The 17,918-nt window shown below is 44.4% G+C and overlaps 1 protein-coding gene across 1 annotated transcript in view; it reads right to left on the bottom strand.

Annotated features, from left to right (window-relative positions):
- Agpat4 (1-acylglycerol-3-phosphate O-acyltransferase 4) overlaps positions 1-17,918 on the bottom strand; it is a 103,227-nt gene that overhangs the window by 66,244 nt on the left and 19,065 nt on the right. The window contains exon 2 of the mRNA XM_032894707.1: positions 4,288-4,543. Within this exon, the coding sequence (XP_032750598.1) occupies positions 4,288-4,465 (178 nt within the window). The 5' untranslated portion in view covers positions 4,466-4,543. The remainder of the gene's footprint in view (positions 1-4,287; positions 4,544-17,918) is intronic.

The following is a 17,918-nucleotide window of genomic DNA, read 5'->3' as shown; positions in this document are numbered from 1 at the left end:
AAACAGAGAAAAACTTCAGAGGCCAATGGTGCAAACCAAGGAGCCAGAAAGAAAAGAAAAAAAAGAACAGAATAAACCTAAACCTAGCAGAGGCAGCAAAGATTAGAGAGGAAACAAACAAAATAAAGAGAATACGAAAGGTGGATGAAACAAAGCCCGGTCTGCTTTTTGTTTTACAAAACAGAACATTTACCTACACTAATGGAGCTAATCAGAGAAGAGCAAAATAATAATTAAAATCAGGAAAGAAAAAACCCAATGCCATAGACCAAAATGTTAATAGGGGCTGATAGGAAGATGCCAAGGACTTGGATGACCAGGAAGAAATGCTGGTACCATAACCTACCAAGAGTGACCATAAGAACACAGCAAATCTGAAAAAACACAATGAATTTCAAGAGAGTACCAATGACACAGTCTCCTGAGGAAGGAAAGCTTACAAATGATTCACTGTGGAATTTTGTCAGACCTTTAAAGAACCAACACTGTTTTCTTCCCCTCGAGTTACAACAAACAAACAAACAGAAAAGAAAGAAATAGAAGGAACCCTTCCTAACCTATTCATCAGGCCAAAGTGACTGTAATAGCAAAACCAGACGACGACATTGACGACATTTGAAACTACTAGAAAGAGAGAAGAAGAAGAAATCACAGACCAATATCATCTATAAAAATTCTGGATAGAATAATAGCCAACAATAACAAAAAAGTCAATATAAGATCCAAAAGATTATATGCCATGATCGAATGAGATTTACCTCAGAAATACAAGGATAGTTTAGTGTATACAAATCTATAAACGTAATGTATCACATCAATAAAATGAAGGTCAAGAAAACTTATGGTCACCTCAAATAGGTACAAAAAAAAGCACCGGATACAATCCAATACCACTTCATGATCAAACTGTCTCCACCCCAATTATATATAGAAGGAATGTGCTTTATCGAAACAAATAACCCACAGCCAGCAACTTACTTAATGCTGAAGTTCTTTCCTCTAGGACAAGAAGAGTAAACAGTCTACATACTCTAACTTAACACTGGAAGTCCTACCTGGGGCAGCAAGATAAGGAAGGAATTAAAGAGCTATAAAGGAGGAGCTAATTTTCCCTGTCCACCCATGGCATGATTTTTAGAAACAGAGAAAAACCAATGGTTCCACCAAAACCTAGCAAAACAAAACACGCTATTGGACTGATAAAGAAATTCAATACTGATATAAGATACAAAAATCAACACACACAAATCAGCAGCATTTTACATCAATAGTCAAACAGTCGTGAGGAAAGCAGGAAGCAATATCACTCAAAAGAGCCCCCAAATCGTAAAATACTTAAGAACAAACTTAACCAAGGAATTATGTGATCTCTTCAATAAACAATATGAAACACGGATAAAAAAAAAATTGAAGGGGGCAGGGCCGAGGGCACACTTCAGTGGCACAGTGCTTATGTGGTATGCCAGAAGCCTTCATTCAATACCACCAAAAAGGAAAAAAAAGCTAAAGAGGGGAAGGAACACACAGACACACACACACACACACACACACACACACACACACTTTGTGTGCATACACATAGAAAATGTCTATGCTACCCAACAGAATCTACAGATTCAATAGACCCTAACAGATACCAGAGCCATTCTTCTCAGAAATAAAAAACAAACAAAAAACTAAGTTAAAATTTGTATGGAACCACATAAGACTCTTGGTTGGCAAATCAATTGTGAGTGAAGGGACAGAGCCGGGAGTAGAACACCTGACTTTAAACATTCCACAAAGCCACTGAAACCAAAGCGTCAAGATACAGGCAAAAGACAGACCCATTAGCCAATGGGAACAGAATAGAGAGCCAGGAAATGAAAACGTATTTACAGTCAGGGACCCACAACCAAGGCATACATCAGAGAAAACAGTCTCCTAGATGCGTGGCATTTGGAAAACTGGGTGTGCAGATGCAGGAGAATAAAACCAGGACATGTCTCCCCCTGTGAGAAATCAACTTGGACTGGAGGCTTAAATGGAAACTATAAAACTGTTAGAAGAAAGCAGAGAGGAAAGGTTTTGTGACATGGGACTCCAGGCAAGGAACACACACATCAAAAGCAGGATTTGGAAATGGCCTTTTGTCAAGATTAAAAGCTTCTATATGTGGGTGTACTCGGAGAGGTGGAGTAATAGCCAGTGCCTGATAACACGGTAAGAATAGCAGGAGGAATATTAATTATGTGCTGTGTGATTGCATGTGTGTAGATAGGATCTGAAATGTTCCCAGCCCAAAGGAGGAACCCGAGTGTGAAATGATGATGCAGGTGCCTGCCAGCCTGCTTTGTGTATGTTTATCAAGATCCTGCATAGACCTCACAAATAAACACGACTATTATGTCAATTAAAAATACATGGGACTGGATAAATGGCTCAGCTGTAAGAAAGTATATTCCAGCTCTTACAAGGACTGGGCTCAGTTCCCAGCACCCATGTCAGAAGGCTCACAACCACCTGTAACTCCACTTCAGGGGAATCCGATGGCCTCTTCTGTCCTCCATGAGCATCTATACTCACATGGGTACCCACGGTCTCTCTCTGTCTCTCTGTCTCTGTCTCTGTCTCTGTCTCTGTCTCTCTCTCTCTCTCTCTCTCTCTGTCTCTCTCTCTCTCTCTCACACACACACACACACACACACATACACACACACTGAAAAATAATAAAAATAAAGTTTACAAGTTAAGAATGTAAGGCTGGGCATGATAACACGTGGCTGGAATCCCAAGAGGCAGGAAAGGAGGAATACCAAGTTCAAAGCTGGTTTGAACTATACGGTGACACCCTGTCTTGCAAACAGAAACAAACGAAACAAAAATCTGTGGAGGTCTTGCTGCTTTAAGAAGCACTTTTAGGTATAACTTCAATGCTTTGTTTCAGAAAGATAATATATTTGTCTCTTGGTCATAGTCTAAGGGCACAGAGAAATTTTCACTGCTTAGTTTGAATGAAAAAGGCTCTGATTTGAATGCATTTTCAGCCCCGTGCGTAAATGATAATGAGGCAGTATTTTCTAGTTTAGGGGATAATTACAAGCTTCATCTTTGTCTTTAACTCACCACTAGGTGTTGCAACAACACACCGATGCCTCGCTTTCAACTGGAGCAGCTCTGACTAAATGAGTTAGGTTTCAGACAGCTTAGCAACAGAGTACACACACACACACACACACACACACACACACACACACACACACACACACACACACAGAGGGGTGAAGCAGGTTTGATGATCATGTGAGCATTGGCTGGAATACTGTACTCCAATGCTGTGATAGGGCTAATCTTGGCTGTCAACTTGAATTAATCTGGAATTAACTAAAAACCCAAGCAGCTGGACACACCTGTAAGACATTTGTCATTATTTGTGTATGTATGTTGATGGATATATATGTGTGGATACACATGTGTGTATGTATATATGTGTGTATGTATGTGTATATGTGTAGATATGCTTGTATGTATAGATGTGTGTATGTATAGATGTGTATGTATACACACACACACACATTTACATATATACATTCACTCTATCAGTTCTGTTCCTCTAGAAACCCTGACAAACACAGCTACCATGCAGGGAATGAGCACAGGGTGCTTGGGCATAGATCCGAGTCCACGCCTTTTCCCCTACATCACCCTGTAGGGAATTTAGAATCTCACTGCTTTGTCTCTTAGAACTGCACATATGTCTATGATGATTAAAAAAAAATACAAGGGGGAAAATACAAGGAAGAGAGCGATATAGTATGTTGCCATTTAGTTTTCTAAGATACATATATGTACTTGACTCCTAGCCCTGCCAACCAAACCAAACCAAACCAAAACTGCATGTGAACTGCATGTATCTCCTTACAGACACAGAGAGGACATGCATGTGAATTATACGTCTCGAGAACACTGAGCTTGGGTACACACCAGCCAGATTCAGCATAACTAAGCAAGAGTGGACCATTCACTTCTGAGAAGGAAATGGAAAAAAGCAGCTATATATAAGGCATATTTACTGTCCCCAGTCCGTCCTTCATGGCTGTTCAGCCTTGTGCTACTGGCATTTCTCGCTGGCAGGATAATTTTGTTTTTGTAGAGTGGGGACATTTCAGATCTAAAGCAAAAAGAGCGAGAGACAGCAGCAGCCCAGCCCAGCCCAGCCCAGCATGCGGGCCTAGCAAATGCCTGTAAGGAGCCAGGGACTGGGCCTCCCGTCTGGGTTGAAAGCAAGCATGAGGGAATGGATCTTACGGCTGGAGACGCAGTAGCAGAGTCTGGCATTTATCTTTCGGAACAGCTGCTTGTTGATGGGCCAGATGACCAGCGTGCATAGCTGGATGGCGTTGACAATGAGCCCCGAGGCGATGAACACGTAGCAGAAGACCAGGTGACACAGAAACTGGGACTTCAGCAGCCCGATGAGGTCCATGATGGGGGATTCTCAAGAGACAAATGCGTATGGGCGGAATAGTTCGGAAGGAGAAAGATCCGGGGCTCAGGAAACCGTCTGAAACACACAAATGGTATACATGAGCAAGGGTATGATGTGTGTTATATAGAGAGGGAATGTGCCTACACGGAGAATATATACGCTGGAAGTTAAAAGCTGACTAAGCTTCATTTGTAGCCATGGACCATACCAAATAACCACAGATGACATGGCATAAATTACCAGACTCACGTGAGTGGCCACAGACACACAGACACAGACACACATAGACACACACACACACACACACACACACACAAACACACATGCCTATATGTATATATGTGTATATACACATATGTATATATGTATGATAAAAGCATATCTGCATATACATATATGTAATACACACATGTGTATATATACATATAATACACACACATATATACATATATATACACATATATATGTATATATATATGTATATGGTGGTTTGAATATGCTTGACCTATGGTAAGTGGGACTTCCCATAGGAGGTGTGGCCTTGTGAGAGGAAGTGTGTCACTGTGGGCGGGCTTTGAGGTCTTGGTAGTGCTCAAGTTCTGCCCAGTAGGAAGAGAGCCTCCTCTTAGCTGTCTTAGGAAGAAGCTCTCTTCCTGGCAGCCTTTGGATCAAGATATAGACCTCTCAGCTCCTTCTCCAGTACCATATCTGCCTGGATGCTGTCATGTTTGCCGCCATGATGATAATGTAGTGAACCTCTGAAACTGTATAAGCCAGCCCCAATTAAACAGTGTCCTTTGTAAAAGTTGCCTTGGTCACGGTGTCTGTTCACGGAATGGAACCCTAAGACATGTACGTATGTATGTATGTATGTATGTATGTATGTATGTATGTATGTATGTATGTACATGTATATATGCAATACATATTCATGTATCTATGACATATATGTATATACATTTTAAATATATATTTGTGGAAGGACTTGATGAAGGGATTCAATGGCTGGTCTGCGAGTTATCAGTGAGCCAGAGTATGAATGCCAGAAAACTACTTTAGAACCAAGATATGTGCACCTACCCCGTAACAGCTGTTAAATCAGAAACCCAGCCCACACAGAGGCCAGACTCAGGGTGCCATCAGTCTCTACATCTGGGACAAAGAAGGAAATGACCTCACAGTTCAGCAGAGGGCCTCGGAAGAAAAGGTGAGGCCAGCTAGCTTCTCCTGGGAGCCAAGATGACTGAAGACCACCAAGGGAAGCCTCGGGCTAAAGGACAAACCTTCTCTCAGTTGGCAGACGTTAGAACTGTTATAATTTATTATAATGACTGGCCTGTACAGGTTCCCATCCTGTCCTCAGCTCCCAGGAATCCCACAGCTTGAGGCTTTTATTTTTAGACAGAGTCTCATGCACCCCAGGCTGACTTCAATTTTTGTGTAGCCAAGAATGAGGACTCTGAGCTTTTGATCCACCTGCTTCCACCCCCTGAATGAGGTTATGGGTGTATGCCACTACACCAGACTTAGGCAGTTCTGGGGATCGAACCCAGGGCTTCAGGCGTGCTAGGCAAGTACTCTACCCGTTGAACCATTTTTCAGAGCAAGGAATGGGGCAGTTCCAAGACTGGGTGACTGACATAAGATCATAGCAATCTAGAGTTGATTTTCCATTCACCCTCTCTCCCCTGTACCTGCCAGGGCTGCGCCTAGGCTTGGGGAGGCTCACCCAGGCTCAGAACATTTTTCTGCAAAGCAGCTCACATGTTTCCCAGAGGGCAAAAGAAGTTCAGAGTCACAAAGAGCACTCAGGGTTGGGAGATAAAGCTGGGACGCGATCCTGAGGTACCTGGGGGGGCCTTTAAGATGGTTTTGACAGTCAGGTAGCAGTGGTACACGCCTGCACTTGGGAGGCGAAGGCAGGTGGATTTCTGTGAACTTGAGGCCAGCCTGGTCTACAGAGTGAGTTCCAGGGCATCCAGGGCTACACTGAGAAAAACTGTCTCAAAAAAACTAAAACAACAACAACCAAAAACAAACACAACAACAAAAGGCGTGTTCCTGACAATGAGGAAGGGCAGAGAAGGCACTCTAATGCTCGCTAGGGATTCCGTGGAGGTGCCTGCAATCCTGTGTACTCCCCATACCTTGCTGGAAATAGAGAAGTGTACAGGGAGAGCTGGTCCGATCTCTTAGCAGTCAACCTGACATAGCAGACATATCCATCCTGTGCCACAGGAGCTGGAGTCTGGCCGACTGGGTTGTGATGTATAATTGGCACATCTTGGCCCCTCCCACACTTTGCTCCCAGCCTATGAAAACTTGCTCCACGGTTTCAACACACCCAGTCTCTCTTTCTCTATGTAACTATAGCACGGAACTGGCAATTTGCTCCCCTTAAACTTGACTTTAGTAGTCACATATACAGGTCTACAGCCTGGTAACACTAACGGTTAGGAATTTAGTCACTATCCCTGCACCAGCCACAAATAGCTTCAAAACACTCTGGCCACAAGTTTAGTCCTCCCTTGGGTTCCAGAGGTCTAACATTTGTAAACATTTGACAACTCTTTTGCCTTGTACACTGGACACTCAGGAAAGGAAGTCGGCTGGTAAGTGATGGGTGGGAATTAGATGCTGCCTTCCTTAATGTGTCAGAGTGTGAGAAAGAGAAATGAGTTTTCTTATCCCACTGCTGACACACTAGCCAGTGTCTAACATGGTGTTGTGATGTTCGGGGTTGTCATACATGTAGACAGAGATTCGGAGAGGTCTTAACTTCTTTTGGTTCGGTTATTAATAGTCACAGTGTCCATATAGATTTAGGGGTTTCCTTGGTAGCTTAGATTTAAAGCTATGATCCGCCTTGCCTACTCCATTTTAATCAAAATTCTAAGGAAGATCTTTATTTTTTCCTCTATGGAACTTAAGCTGACTTCCATGGTCTGGACAAACTTTGTCCACTAAAAACATGGACTTCAGTGTGTTAATGTTCAAGTGGTGAGGTATTGTGGAAGGTAGCAAGGTCATGGGGGAACTGCTCTTGGAAGAGATTAATGCGGATCTCATGGAATAGGTTAGTTCTCTGGAGAGTTCCCACTCTCTGGTTTCCTGATTTGCTGGTGAACTTTGACTCTCACATGTGCCTGTCATCGTGAGGTTTCCTGCCACAAGGCCTGCACCAAAGCCAAGGAGAAGTAAGCAGCATACTCTGGAACCTGATAATTAAGTAAAACCTCTTTTGTTGACACATAAACCAGCTTCTAGTATTGGGTTATAAACATGGAAAATGAGCTAATACAGAGTTTATCAAACTTATATATAAAACAAAAGCAAAAAAAAAAAAAGTCAGGGAATCGCCTGCAGATGAGAAGTGAACTGGGTTTGTTAAATCAGTCACTAACTTTTAGTCTTAGGGTTCATGGGGGGAGGATGCTAAATCATAAATCATTTAGAGAGGTGGGAAAAGATGGTATGAATGTTAATTCCAGATTGTAGCTTGGGGGACCAGCCATTCTGAATTAAGAAGAACTTTCTCTTCTAGTGTGGCAATTAGCCAACGTTGCATCAAGCTGAGATAAGATGGTATAAATGTCTGAACGGAGATGAGAATAGCGAGGAAGAAAACATTCTAAGATTCTTTGCTTGTTTTTCTTTCAGCCTGGAAGCCCTTATAGTGTTGCGTGGACAGTCATCCCATCAAAGCCACTTTGATGGTGTATTATCATATGAGGCAAAGGCATGACAAAACCGTATGCTATTTCTGGGAATATCCAAACCTTCAGAGATGAACTTAGCTATTGCTAAGTTCTAACTTTGTAAGTGAAGAAAAATGTTCCCTGACCCCCTTCTCCCTCTCTCTCCCCTTCCCACTCTCCCTCTCTCCACACGTTCCTGGCCAGATAGCCTCCTCTCTCTCTCTCTCTCTCTCTCTCTCTCTCTCTCTCTCTCTCTCTCTAGGTCTCTATCTCTGTCTCTGTCTCTCTTTCTCTCTAGGTCTCTCTCTGTCTCTGTCTCTCTGTCTCTCTCTCTAGGTCTCTCTCTGTCTCTCTGTCTCTGTCTCTCTTTCTCTCTAGGTCTCTCTCTGTCTCTCTGTCTCTCTCTGTCTCTCTCTCTCTTTCCTTCCCAACTTCCCTTCCCATGCCCTAAATAAACTCCATTCCATACTATATCCATCCTATGGCTGGAACCTCAGGGCGAAGGAGTACCTCAGCATGGGCCCATAGAGGCACCCCCTTCCCCTTCACCATACAGTACCTCTATCAAACATATCCTTAGCTTGCTCTTCCTTTCTTTCTTTCTTTCTTCTTTTCTTTCTTTCTTCCTTTCTTTCTTTCTTTTTTATAAAACACAACAACAGTGGCTTCACCTCCTCAGCCCATCAGTTTCCCCAAATGTGATTCAGCATGAGGCAGTTGTAAGAAGATGAGAGATGACAGGTAGATGATAGATATGTGATAAATAGACATGGCAGATATATAGATAGATTTATAATAGATAATTTATAAATCAAGGATTGGTAGACACAGATTGATGGTAGGTGATAGATGATAAATTAATAGATATATAGATGATAGGTAATAGAGGTGACAGATAGATGACAGATAGATAGATAGATAGATAGATAGATAGATAGATAGATAGATAGATAGATAGATTAATAGATAGAGATAGAACTCACCCCTGCCTCTATGGTTCATCACAGCCAGCCAGCCATTAAGGGTGGCTTGACTGGTGGAAGAGTCATGGCTTAGACCTGTATTTTGCTGGTTTTGTCTGCCAAGAGAATGAGACCTGTCTCGTGGAAACGGAACTTGATTGAACCCTGTCCCAGCTCTTAGAGGTTGATGTGGCCAGTGGCAAAGGTGTAGGGTGAAGGGGAGAGGTCTGCCTGTCTATGAGGGAAGGAAAGCATGCTGCTCACTGAAAAGAAAGAAGGGGGAGGGGGGCCATCCAGCAATCAGTAACATGGAAAATGCTGGAATGGGAAGGAGCTGGGGCCATTGAGAACTCAAGTCCCACAGTGTGCTTCGGACAGTGTTGCACAATGGTGAGCATTCAGGGCACCATAGACCAATATCTGAGCCTGGAAGCTCAGACACAAGCCCAGGCTCAGCCACTCCTCTCTGTAAAATCAGAATGGAACCGTCTGATCCAGGGACTTGTGAGGGCTGAAGGTAATAACACAGCTGAGATACACGAGGCCTACAAGAAGGAGGGTCTCTCACTCCCAAGCACATACGCAAAGAAGGAGGGAGCGCCTGAGAGACAGAGGTATGGTGTTTCTGAGGAAGCTGTGGGCTGTGGATGGACGTCTTCCTCCTTCGTGTTTCTTTAGATGCTAGCAGCTCCTCAGTGTGACTCGAAGCAAGGCATGGCACCCATCCCCCACACTTTCAATCTCACCTGTGCTTCCTGGTAGGGATGTGGGACGGGACAAGATGCACCTCAGAAACTGAAATGACCAGGCTGGCGAGATAGCACTTTCTGTTCCCACAGAGGACCTGGTTCAAATCCAAGCACACGTACTGTGACTCACAAGCATCTGTAACTCCCATGCTGGAGGCTCTGGTGCTCTGTTCTGGCATCTGTGGGCACTGTGTGTGCATGGTGTACACACACACAAGTACACACACATACACACACACACACACACTTACACACACACATATACATGCACACACACACATGCACACAGGCAAAACACCCAGGCACATAAAATAAAAGTAAGTAAAATTTTATAAAACTCACATGACTTCATTTTTCTCATGAGCTAATAATTTACATAAAGCACAAGGCAACAGAAAGCACCAAACTCGTGGAATCCTCAGGAAACATATCTAACATGAAGCTTCCAGGCACTGAGCTACACGCATGCATACATACACATGTGTGTACGTACACATGCACACAGATTTTATACTCTTGACAAGGGTTATGGATGTTAACCAGTTTCATTTGCTGAGGGCCTACATTGATGGAGAAACAGGGACAGGAGAAATCAGAGACCCGGGAGAGTCTGAACTGAACTAGTCTCTAAACGGAGACACAGCCTAAACAAATAGGAGACCTATGTACTGTGCCTCACCCGGGGATCTGTAGCTATGAAGAAAGAATGAGGACAGCCACGCTCAGGAAGAGAGGCTGAGTCTAAAATGGGATTAGGAGATAAGTTTTACTTTAAAATCATCTATCTATCTATCTATCTATCTATCTATCTATCTATCTATCTATCTATCTCTATCTACCCATCCTCCATCCATCCCAGCACATGAGGGGCCGAAGCAGGTGGATCTGTGAGTTCAGGGCCAGCCTGGTCTACAGAGCAAGTTCCGGGACAGCAAGAGTTACACAGAGAAACACTGTGTGGAAAACAAAAACAAAACAAAAATTGCTGAATTTTCCATGCCAACTTAGCACCAGCTAAGAACCTGGAGCCTCCAATTGCAGCGCAGGGTACAAAACACACAAAGAGAGAGCACAGACGCTGAAGGCTACGCTCCAAACAAAGCTTGCTTGTTTTTAAACTATAATGCCCCATTCTGAAGGGACTGAGGCACAGTGGAACTTCCACGGGAGTACGAACCTACTCATCTTCTTTGCAAGTAAGCGCAGGGCAGGGTCCTAAACATCTTCCTGCCACTCGACTGATCGATAAGACCAACCACCAGTGATCCAGCTCAAGGAGAAGATTAACTTCCTTATAGCAGGTATCTAGGAAAAGGATCCATTTTCACTATACTAAATGACAAGGGTACAGAGTTATACATAATTATAATCCTGAAATCACATAGAGAAAGAACACCGAAAACCTAGCCAGAATGTTAACAGCAGATATCTTTACAGAGATACACAATGCACCCCATAGACCTGTACTCACATACTACATGGGTGTACACATCAAACACACGTGCACGAACATACCTCACATTCCACACATGTGCACATGCTCATCCCTCGAACACACACATGCACACCATACTCTCACATGTCAGCCTGCCTGGAGGCTGGGCCAAGGTCACCACCTCAGGAAGAAAGGGGCATAGGTAAGGTACTTTCCAAACCCTCTCCCAGCACCGACCTGCAGAGGAGGTCCTTAAGGAGACCCGGGTGACCGGATAAAAGAAAGCAGGTGTGGCTTCAGGGGCTGGGAATGACAGTAGCAGCTAAAGAGGGGACAGTTGACAAATCCAGTTTCTAGGCTAGTATCTGTGGACAGCCAGGGTCAATGGGGAGGGGACTGGTGTTGGCCTGGGAGAAATGAGTGAGGTTGTTTTGGGGCATAGAACATTCTGATCGCTGGGTACACTTCAGGTGGATGAATTTAGCCATTCTTCACAAAGATGGCAAGAAATGTGTGCAACCCTCATGCAAGCCACATAGCACAGAGTCCTGACAAACAGGCTAAGTTTAGGTTTGAGAGTCTCTGCAGTGATGTTGGCCTAAGTCCCAAAACAAAACCAGAGAGAAAGTGTTCTAGAGTGAATTTAACCATCCGCAGGACCATCTTGAACAAAAAGTATTCCTCAATTAAAATATCATCATTGTCTAATGGTTTGGCAGCTGCTTATATAAAATTAGCTTATTTTAAAATTTCATAGAGCAGGGCTCTGTCCAAGTTCTCTGTAATGGTACGCGATGTCCGCTTAAGCGTGCCAAGCCCTGGAACCCATAAATCACTCTGGACTTCATTATGTCCTCTAATGAACAGCCCGTCATCCTTCTCCAGAATCTAATTACGGGGCAGTGAAAATCTAAGACACAGAAAATATACGTCTGTATTTATATTTCATAGTTCTGAGCAGCTCACAGGAGAAAAGCAAATACGCAGAGCTTTATATCCAAGGAAACGAAAACTCAGAAAAACAGATGAATAACGGGAGAAAAAAATAAAGACAGAAACATTGCCTTTCTTTTTATTCTGGGGACATGGTGGGAGCAGGATGGGGAGGGAGGAGAAGGAAGGACGGAGAGGGATGGGGAAAGAGAGAGAGGGAGGGGGGAGGGGAGGGGGGGAAGGAGAGGGAGGAGGAAGATGGGGAGGAGGGAAAGGGGGGATAGGGGAGAGAAAATATGAATATGCATGGAGGTCAGAGGATGAGTTTTGAGATGATTCTCCATCCTTTATATGGGTTCTGAGGATAGTCAAGTTGGTCAGGTTTGTATGACAATGACCGCCATCTGCTAACTACCCCTTAGACACTCTCTCTCTCTCTCTCTCTCTCTCTCTCTCTCTCTCTCTCTCTCTCTCTCTCTCTCTCTCTGCAGGGTCACACTACATCCATGAACTCACTAAGTAATGCCTGACTGGCTTCAAGCATAGAATATCTTCATGTCTCAGCCTCCCTGTGCAGGGATTATAGCCGCACAGCAGGTAAAGAATCACGGGTACACATTCTCTGGCCAACTTCTCATGGTGAATCATGCCAGCTCTGAATAGGCTTGGATAGGAGCTGGTGGCGTCAGATGAATCACACTCTGTCACTGTCACACAGACCCACCAGGGGAGGGGCATCCTCTGACTGCATATGAACAGATTTCCATAGACTAGCTAAAGTGTGAAGGTAAAATGAGGGGTAAAATGAGATGTGCAGCCAGGTTTAGAATAGGCCTTGTGCTTTTAATCACTGCAGAGGCCCCAGATGGGTAACCATCACAGGACCACACCCACCATGAACGTCTCCAGTGTCACAGATTTCCACCCCATTGGCCCAGATTTCCATCTTGTGTCTAAGGATGGGGTGATAGTGAGGTTTTGAGCTACCGCCCTTGCCACTCAGTCCCCGAGCACCCCAGATATGCCGTCCTTGCAGGCAGGATGTTCATGGTCTTCAATCACAGCCCTGCTCTCCCCACTTCACGGAGGGCTTGAGGGCGCTGACCATATTGTTTACACCCAGCCGAGGGAAGCCAGTTGGCTGGTCCCTTCGCCAACAGCTATTTTAAAGGATGCCCAACAAAAAGTATAAAATATACAGTGTCTGGGATCTGTGGAGGCCAGACATCCGTGACAGGTATCTCCTGGATGCCTCTGCCTTATTTTCCCAGAGTCTCGCACTGAGACAGAAGCTCCTGCTAGGCTAGACTGGCTGGCCAGTGAGACCCTGCACTCTCCCTTCTCCGCCCCTGGAGCTAAGGTTATGGACATGCTACCAAGTTCACCTTTTGACACGGGTGCTGAACTCAGATTCTTTACCCACTGGGCCAACTCCCAAGCTCGGGCAGTGTGTATCATGAAAGATTGGAGAAAAAAATTAATAAGTTCCCATAGCATAAAACCAAAACCTGAAATTTAGAAGGGAAAATTCACCTTCTAGGATGGACGTTTCCTCGTTTCTGCCTTGCAAGAGAGGATTACGGTTAGTGAAGGAAACATTTCAGACACTGGAGGGGAACAGCACAAAATGTTGAACTTGACTGAACGTGGGCATGGTCTTCTTCGTCATGACAGCCACCAGGTGGTAGTGACCTTAGTTGGTAGGTCATAAGCCTGCGATGGTGGGAACAGGAAGGAGGCTGAGGAACGTGAAAGGTAGTCACACCCTCCACTGGGGTCATCAAAGTGGGAAAGTGGCCCGACCACCCCATCGCAGGGTCTAGAGAGGTAGGCATGAAGATGGTATCGCCAACTGGTACTGAAAACGAAGCACTTGATTCACCTTACCAATGACCTTCAAGTCCACCCCTGCTATCACTGAGATGCCGTGGCCAGGACCAGCAGCCTTGCTGGAGGTCACTGCTATCCTTCCCACATGGTCCTCCATACAGCCGCAGATGGGCACATTCCTGGAGTGTCCCATCTGCTAATGGTGTTACTGTCCTCAGCAGTGACAGACAGGGCCCAGTGCAATCAGACAGGACACACCCGAGCCTCACCCTTTCGGTAGGTGACCTTCCTCTTTCCTCACCTCTACCTCCCTACAGCTTCCTGAATGGCTATAGGATAAGCATCTTCTGAAAATCTAAACACAAAATTCACTGAATTCCCGGCATGTCTCCTGGAAACTGCTTCGTGCACAGCATCATTAAAAGTATTGTATAGGATTACCTTCCAGCGATGTGGGCGAAGAGCAGGAGACACACATGAATTTCAAGTTTAGATTTGAGTCTAATATCTGAGACAACCCATCATGTTTATGCAAATATCCCCCAAAACTAAAAACAAAATATAAATTCAAAACTCTTGCCGTCTCAACCATTTCAGCCACAGGATTCTCAATTCGGATCTTTTTCTTGCTATTTTTTCCTCTTGTGCCTCTGACCATCAATTTGAAACTTTACTGGTAATTTCCGTGGATTTATTTTATCATCTAGTATTTTTTTTCATGATTTTATTGTATGTGTGTGGGTGTTTTGCCTCCGTGTCTGTCTGTATATCACATAATGCTGATGTCCAAAGAAGCCAGAAGAGGGCATCAGAAGGCCTGGAACTGGAGTTACAGACAGTCACGTGGGTGCTGGGAATCGAACCTGGGTCTTCTGCAAGAGCAGCCAGTGCTCTTAAATGCTGAGCCATGTCTCTGGCCCATTTTTTATAACTATGGAGAAAGGATTAACCATAATCCTTTTGGTTCTCTGTAATTTTTAAAATAAGACTCTAAGGCCAAAGAGACATGCCCTGCTGCTTTGTGATGGACGGGAACATTGGACACGTAGGGAGACAACCTCACCCACCAGAGGTGGCCAAACTAGTCCCCTCTGTATCTTATAAAGCTGATGGGATTGCATGTTGCCTCCTTCTGTCCTGGTCCCACCCATTCAGTCTGTCTAGGCCAAATACTCAGTTAGGACCACCGTGTCACCAGGATAAAATATCTGTGGCCGCATGGCATGGCTGAAAACTAACAGAGATGGTAAACCATATATACATGGGCCCAGCTTCCAGCCCTGTGAAGATGCTCTCAGACCTGAAGTAGGAGGAACCACAGCTCAGAAGCCGATAACAAAGTCACAAAGGTGGGAGACACTGTACAAACCAGTCGGCTTTGCAAAAATGCGCCAGAAAGCATTAAGACGAGGCTTATTTTGAATTGCCATGTGCTACCCGGGAGCCTGGGAATGGGCTCTGTGTAGGGATAAATAAGTGCGGAGAAGAAGCCTAGAGTCAGGGCATGTGAATTTGACTCTTGGCCATCTGTACCAAATCTTAGCTTCCTCACCTGGGTCAGCAGAAAGCACTGATCTCCCCACTCCCCTCAGCGTATTCCAGGCTGGGCTCTGTGGGCAAACTGCAGATCCCCTGTCATAAGTCCTAGTTTCATGGCTCAGAAAATGAGGTATGAGGCCTGCTCCCTCGTGTTTGGGTCTGTAAAAATGAGCATACATTTGTAGTGGGGTGACAGAAAACCAGACAAAGAGTCTGAGGAAAGGTCTGTGATGGTTCCACAGTGACACGGGAGCTTGTCTTCAGTGGGTGACCCAGGGATGCTCTGTCCAGAAAGGGTAGTTCGGAGGGAATGGGCATTTATTTCCTTTCTGCATCTCAGACACCAGTAACTCTTCTCTCTCCTTGTCCCTGTTTGTGAGGTGCCCTTGACTCCTGAATTCTTGGAGAGACTGCCAGTACCAATCTTTATTTTCTGGTAAAGACAGTGGGGTCAGTGGGAAATCAATATAACTACCTTCAAAAAAAAATTTTTTTTTTTTGCTTTGATTTTCATACAGGGATGTGAAGTGAACCCAGGCCATTTCCCTGAGTAGACTCAATCATAATGGACCTGGAGAGTCTCCCTAGATCACAAATGCACTTAGGTGCTTCTCTGACATGAATCATTTATGAGAGACAGAAATGCTGGCTGTGAGTGCCCGAAATAAGTTGACTTACAGTACCCTTGTTTCTAGACAGCTCTGAAACACAGCCACAAGCACATCAAAGCACTCAGATCGGAAAAACGCTTTGGGGTCACTGCGGAGTGGCTGTTCCTCGAAAAGCTTCGTTAATACCAATAACGATGACGAAGCTTGAAGCTGGACCTTCAGTCCCTGCCCTTTCTCCAGTCCAACAGTTCAGGAGCTGTACAGGTACTTCATGAGGTAGTGATGATGTATGAGTCTCTAAGAGGAGCCCAGGATGGGTTTCTTAAGATACACATTCATTCATTCACTCACTCACTCATTCATTGATAATGTCTATTCATTCACAGGAGGTTGTCTGTCTTTGGAGTTTCATTCATTAAGTCCAACAGTTCATTGATAGAGATGTATGAAATATCCTGACGAAACACATTGTTTTGTCTGTTACCTTCAAAAGAAATAAATCGGTAAAACCGAATCAAACAAAAGTCATCGCTCTGGGCCCCAAAGATGGAGCAGCCGGAAAAGCGGCGGGCCACCAAGCCAGACAACCTGAGCTGACTCTGGGGACCCATGTGGTAGACAGAGAGGAGCACTTCCGCGCATGGTCCTCTGACCTCTATATATGCCATATGGCGTTCCTCTATGTAATGTGCACCCACACTAAATGTAATTTAAAAATTTTTAAGTTGTTCTGACTGGTTGCTTTATACACATATTACATTAGACTTTTGGTTCTAACGGGGCCCTTCTTGGGGTTTGCAGAGGCAAGATGTGGCATCCAGCAAACTAAAATGGTTACAGGTCATATGTCCAGTCTGGACAGACTCCCACACCTTCCACCTCTGACAGAACACACAGATCCCCAATAAATGTTGATTAGATTGCAATTTCTAGATGATTTAATGTAATTCAATTTCCCCTCGGACCACTCTGAATTTCCAAAGAACCTAAAAGCAACAGCAGTGATAGATGAAGCCTCGGTTCTCTTGCTACTGTGGCGAGGACCCGGCAGAGGCCGTCTCACAGTGCCTGCTTCCAAAGGCCAGCAGACAAACCCACAGGATTGTCCTCTGCTCCGGCACACCTTGCAGGCGACTTAAAAGTGTCTCTTTATGGCAGTGCAAAGGTACCAAGCCATACATCAAACACACTCAACAGGAAAGCACATGAGCTACTTAGACCCCAGCGGGGAGCTGCACTCACATACAAGATGGGGGAAAGAACTCACAGCAGACAGACTCACCCTTTAAACAGAGGTTTCCATTAAAATACAAATAGATCTGGTAAAAGCAAAGGATGCTGTACTATTTGTGGGAGTCATTTACCAAGTCCTGTAGTCATGAATGCTTTGAAATTATCCCCATTATTATAGTCAGTTCCACACTAGGGAACTTGCAAAGCTTTTAAGATACAGAACCAAAAATCTACCTGGATCATGGGAACCAAATTTGGGCTTTGTTTCTTCTGTTTTTTATTTGTTTGTTTGTTTGAAGTGCGTCCTAGAAGACTTTGTTTTGTTCCTCACTAGATAATCCATTGCAGGGGAGACTTTGTTTTTAAAACGTGGTTACAGTTTCGTGTTTAAGTACTGTTTAAGTAATTGAACTGTTATTTTTTTTAGCCATAATATATATTATGTATCAGTCACACTAAG

Source organism: Rattus rattus, chromosome 2 (genome assembly GCF_011064425.1).
Source record: "Rattus rattus isolate New Zealand chromosome 2, Rrattus_CSIRO_v1, whole genome shotgun sequence".
In the NCBI taxonomy this organism is placed as follows: domain Eukaryota; kingdom Metazoa; phylum Chordata; class Mammalia; order Rodentia; family Muridae; genus Rattus; species Rattus rattus.
Note: the sequence above shows the minus strand (reverse complement) of the source record. Positions and strands in the feature narration are given on the sequence as shown.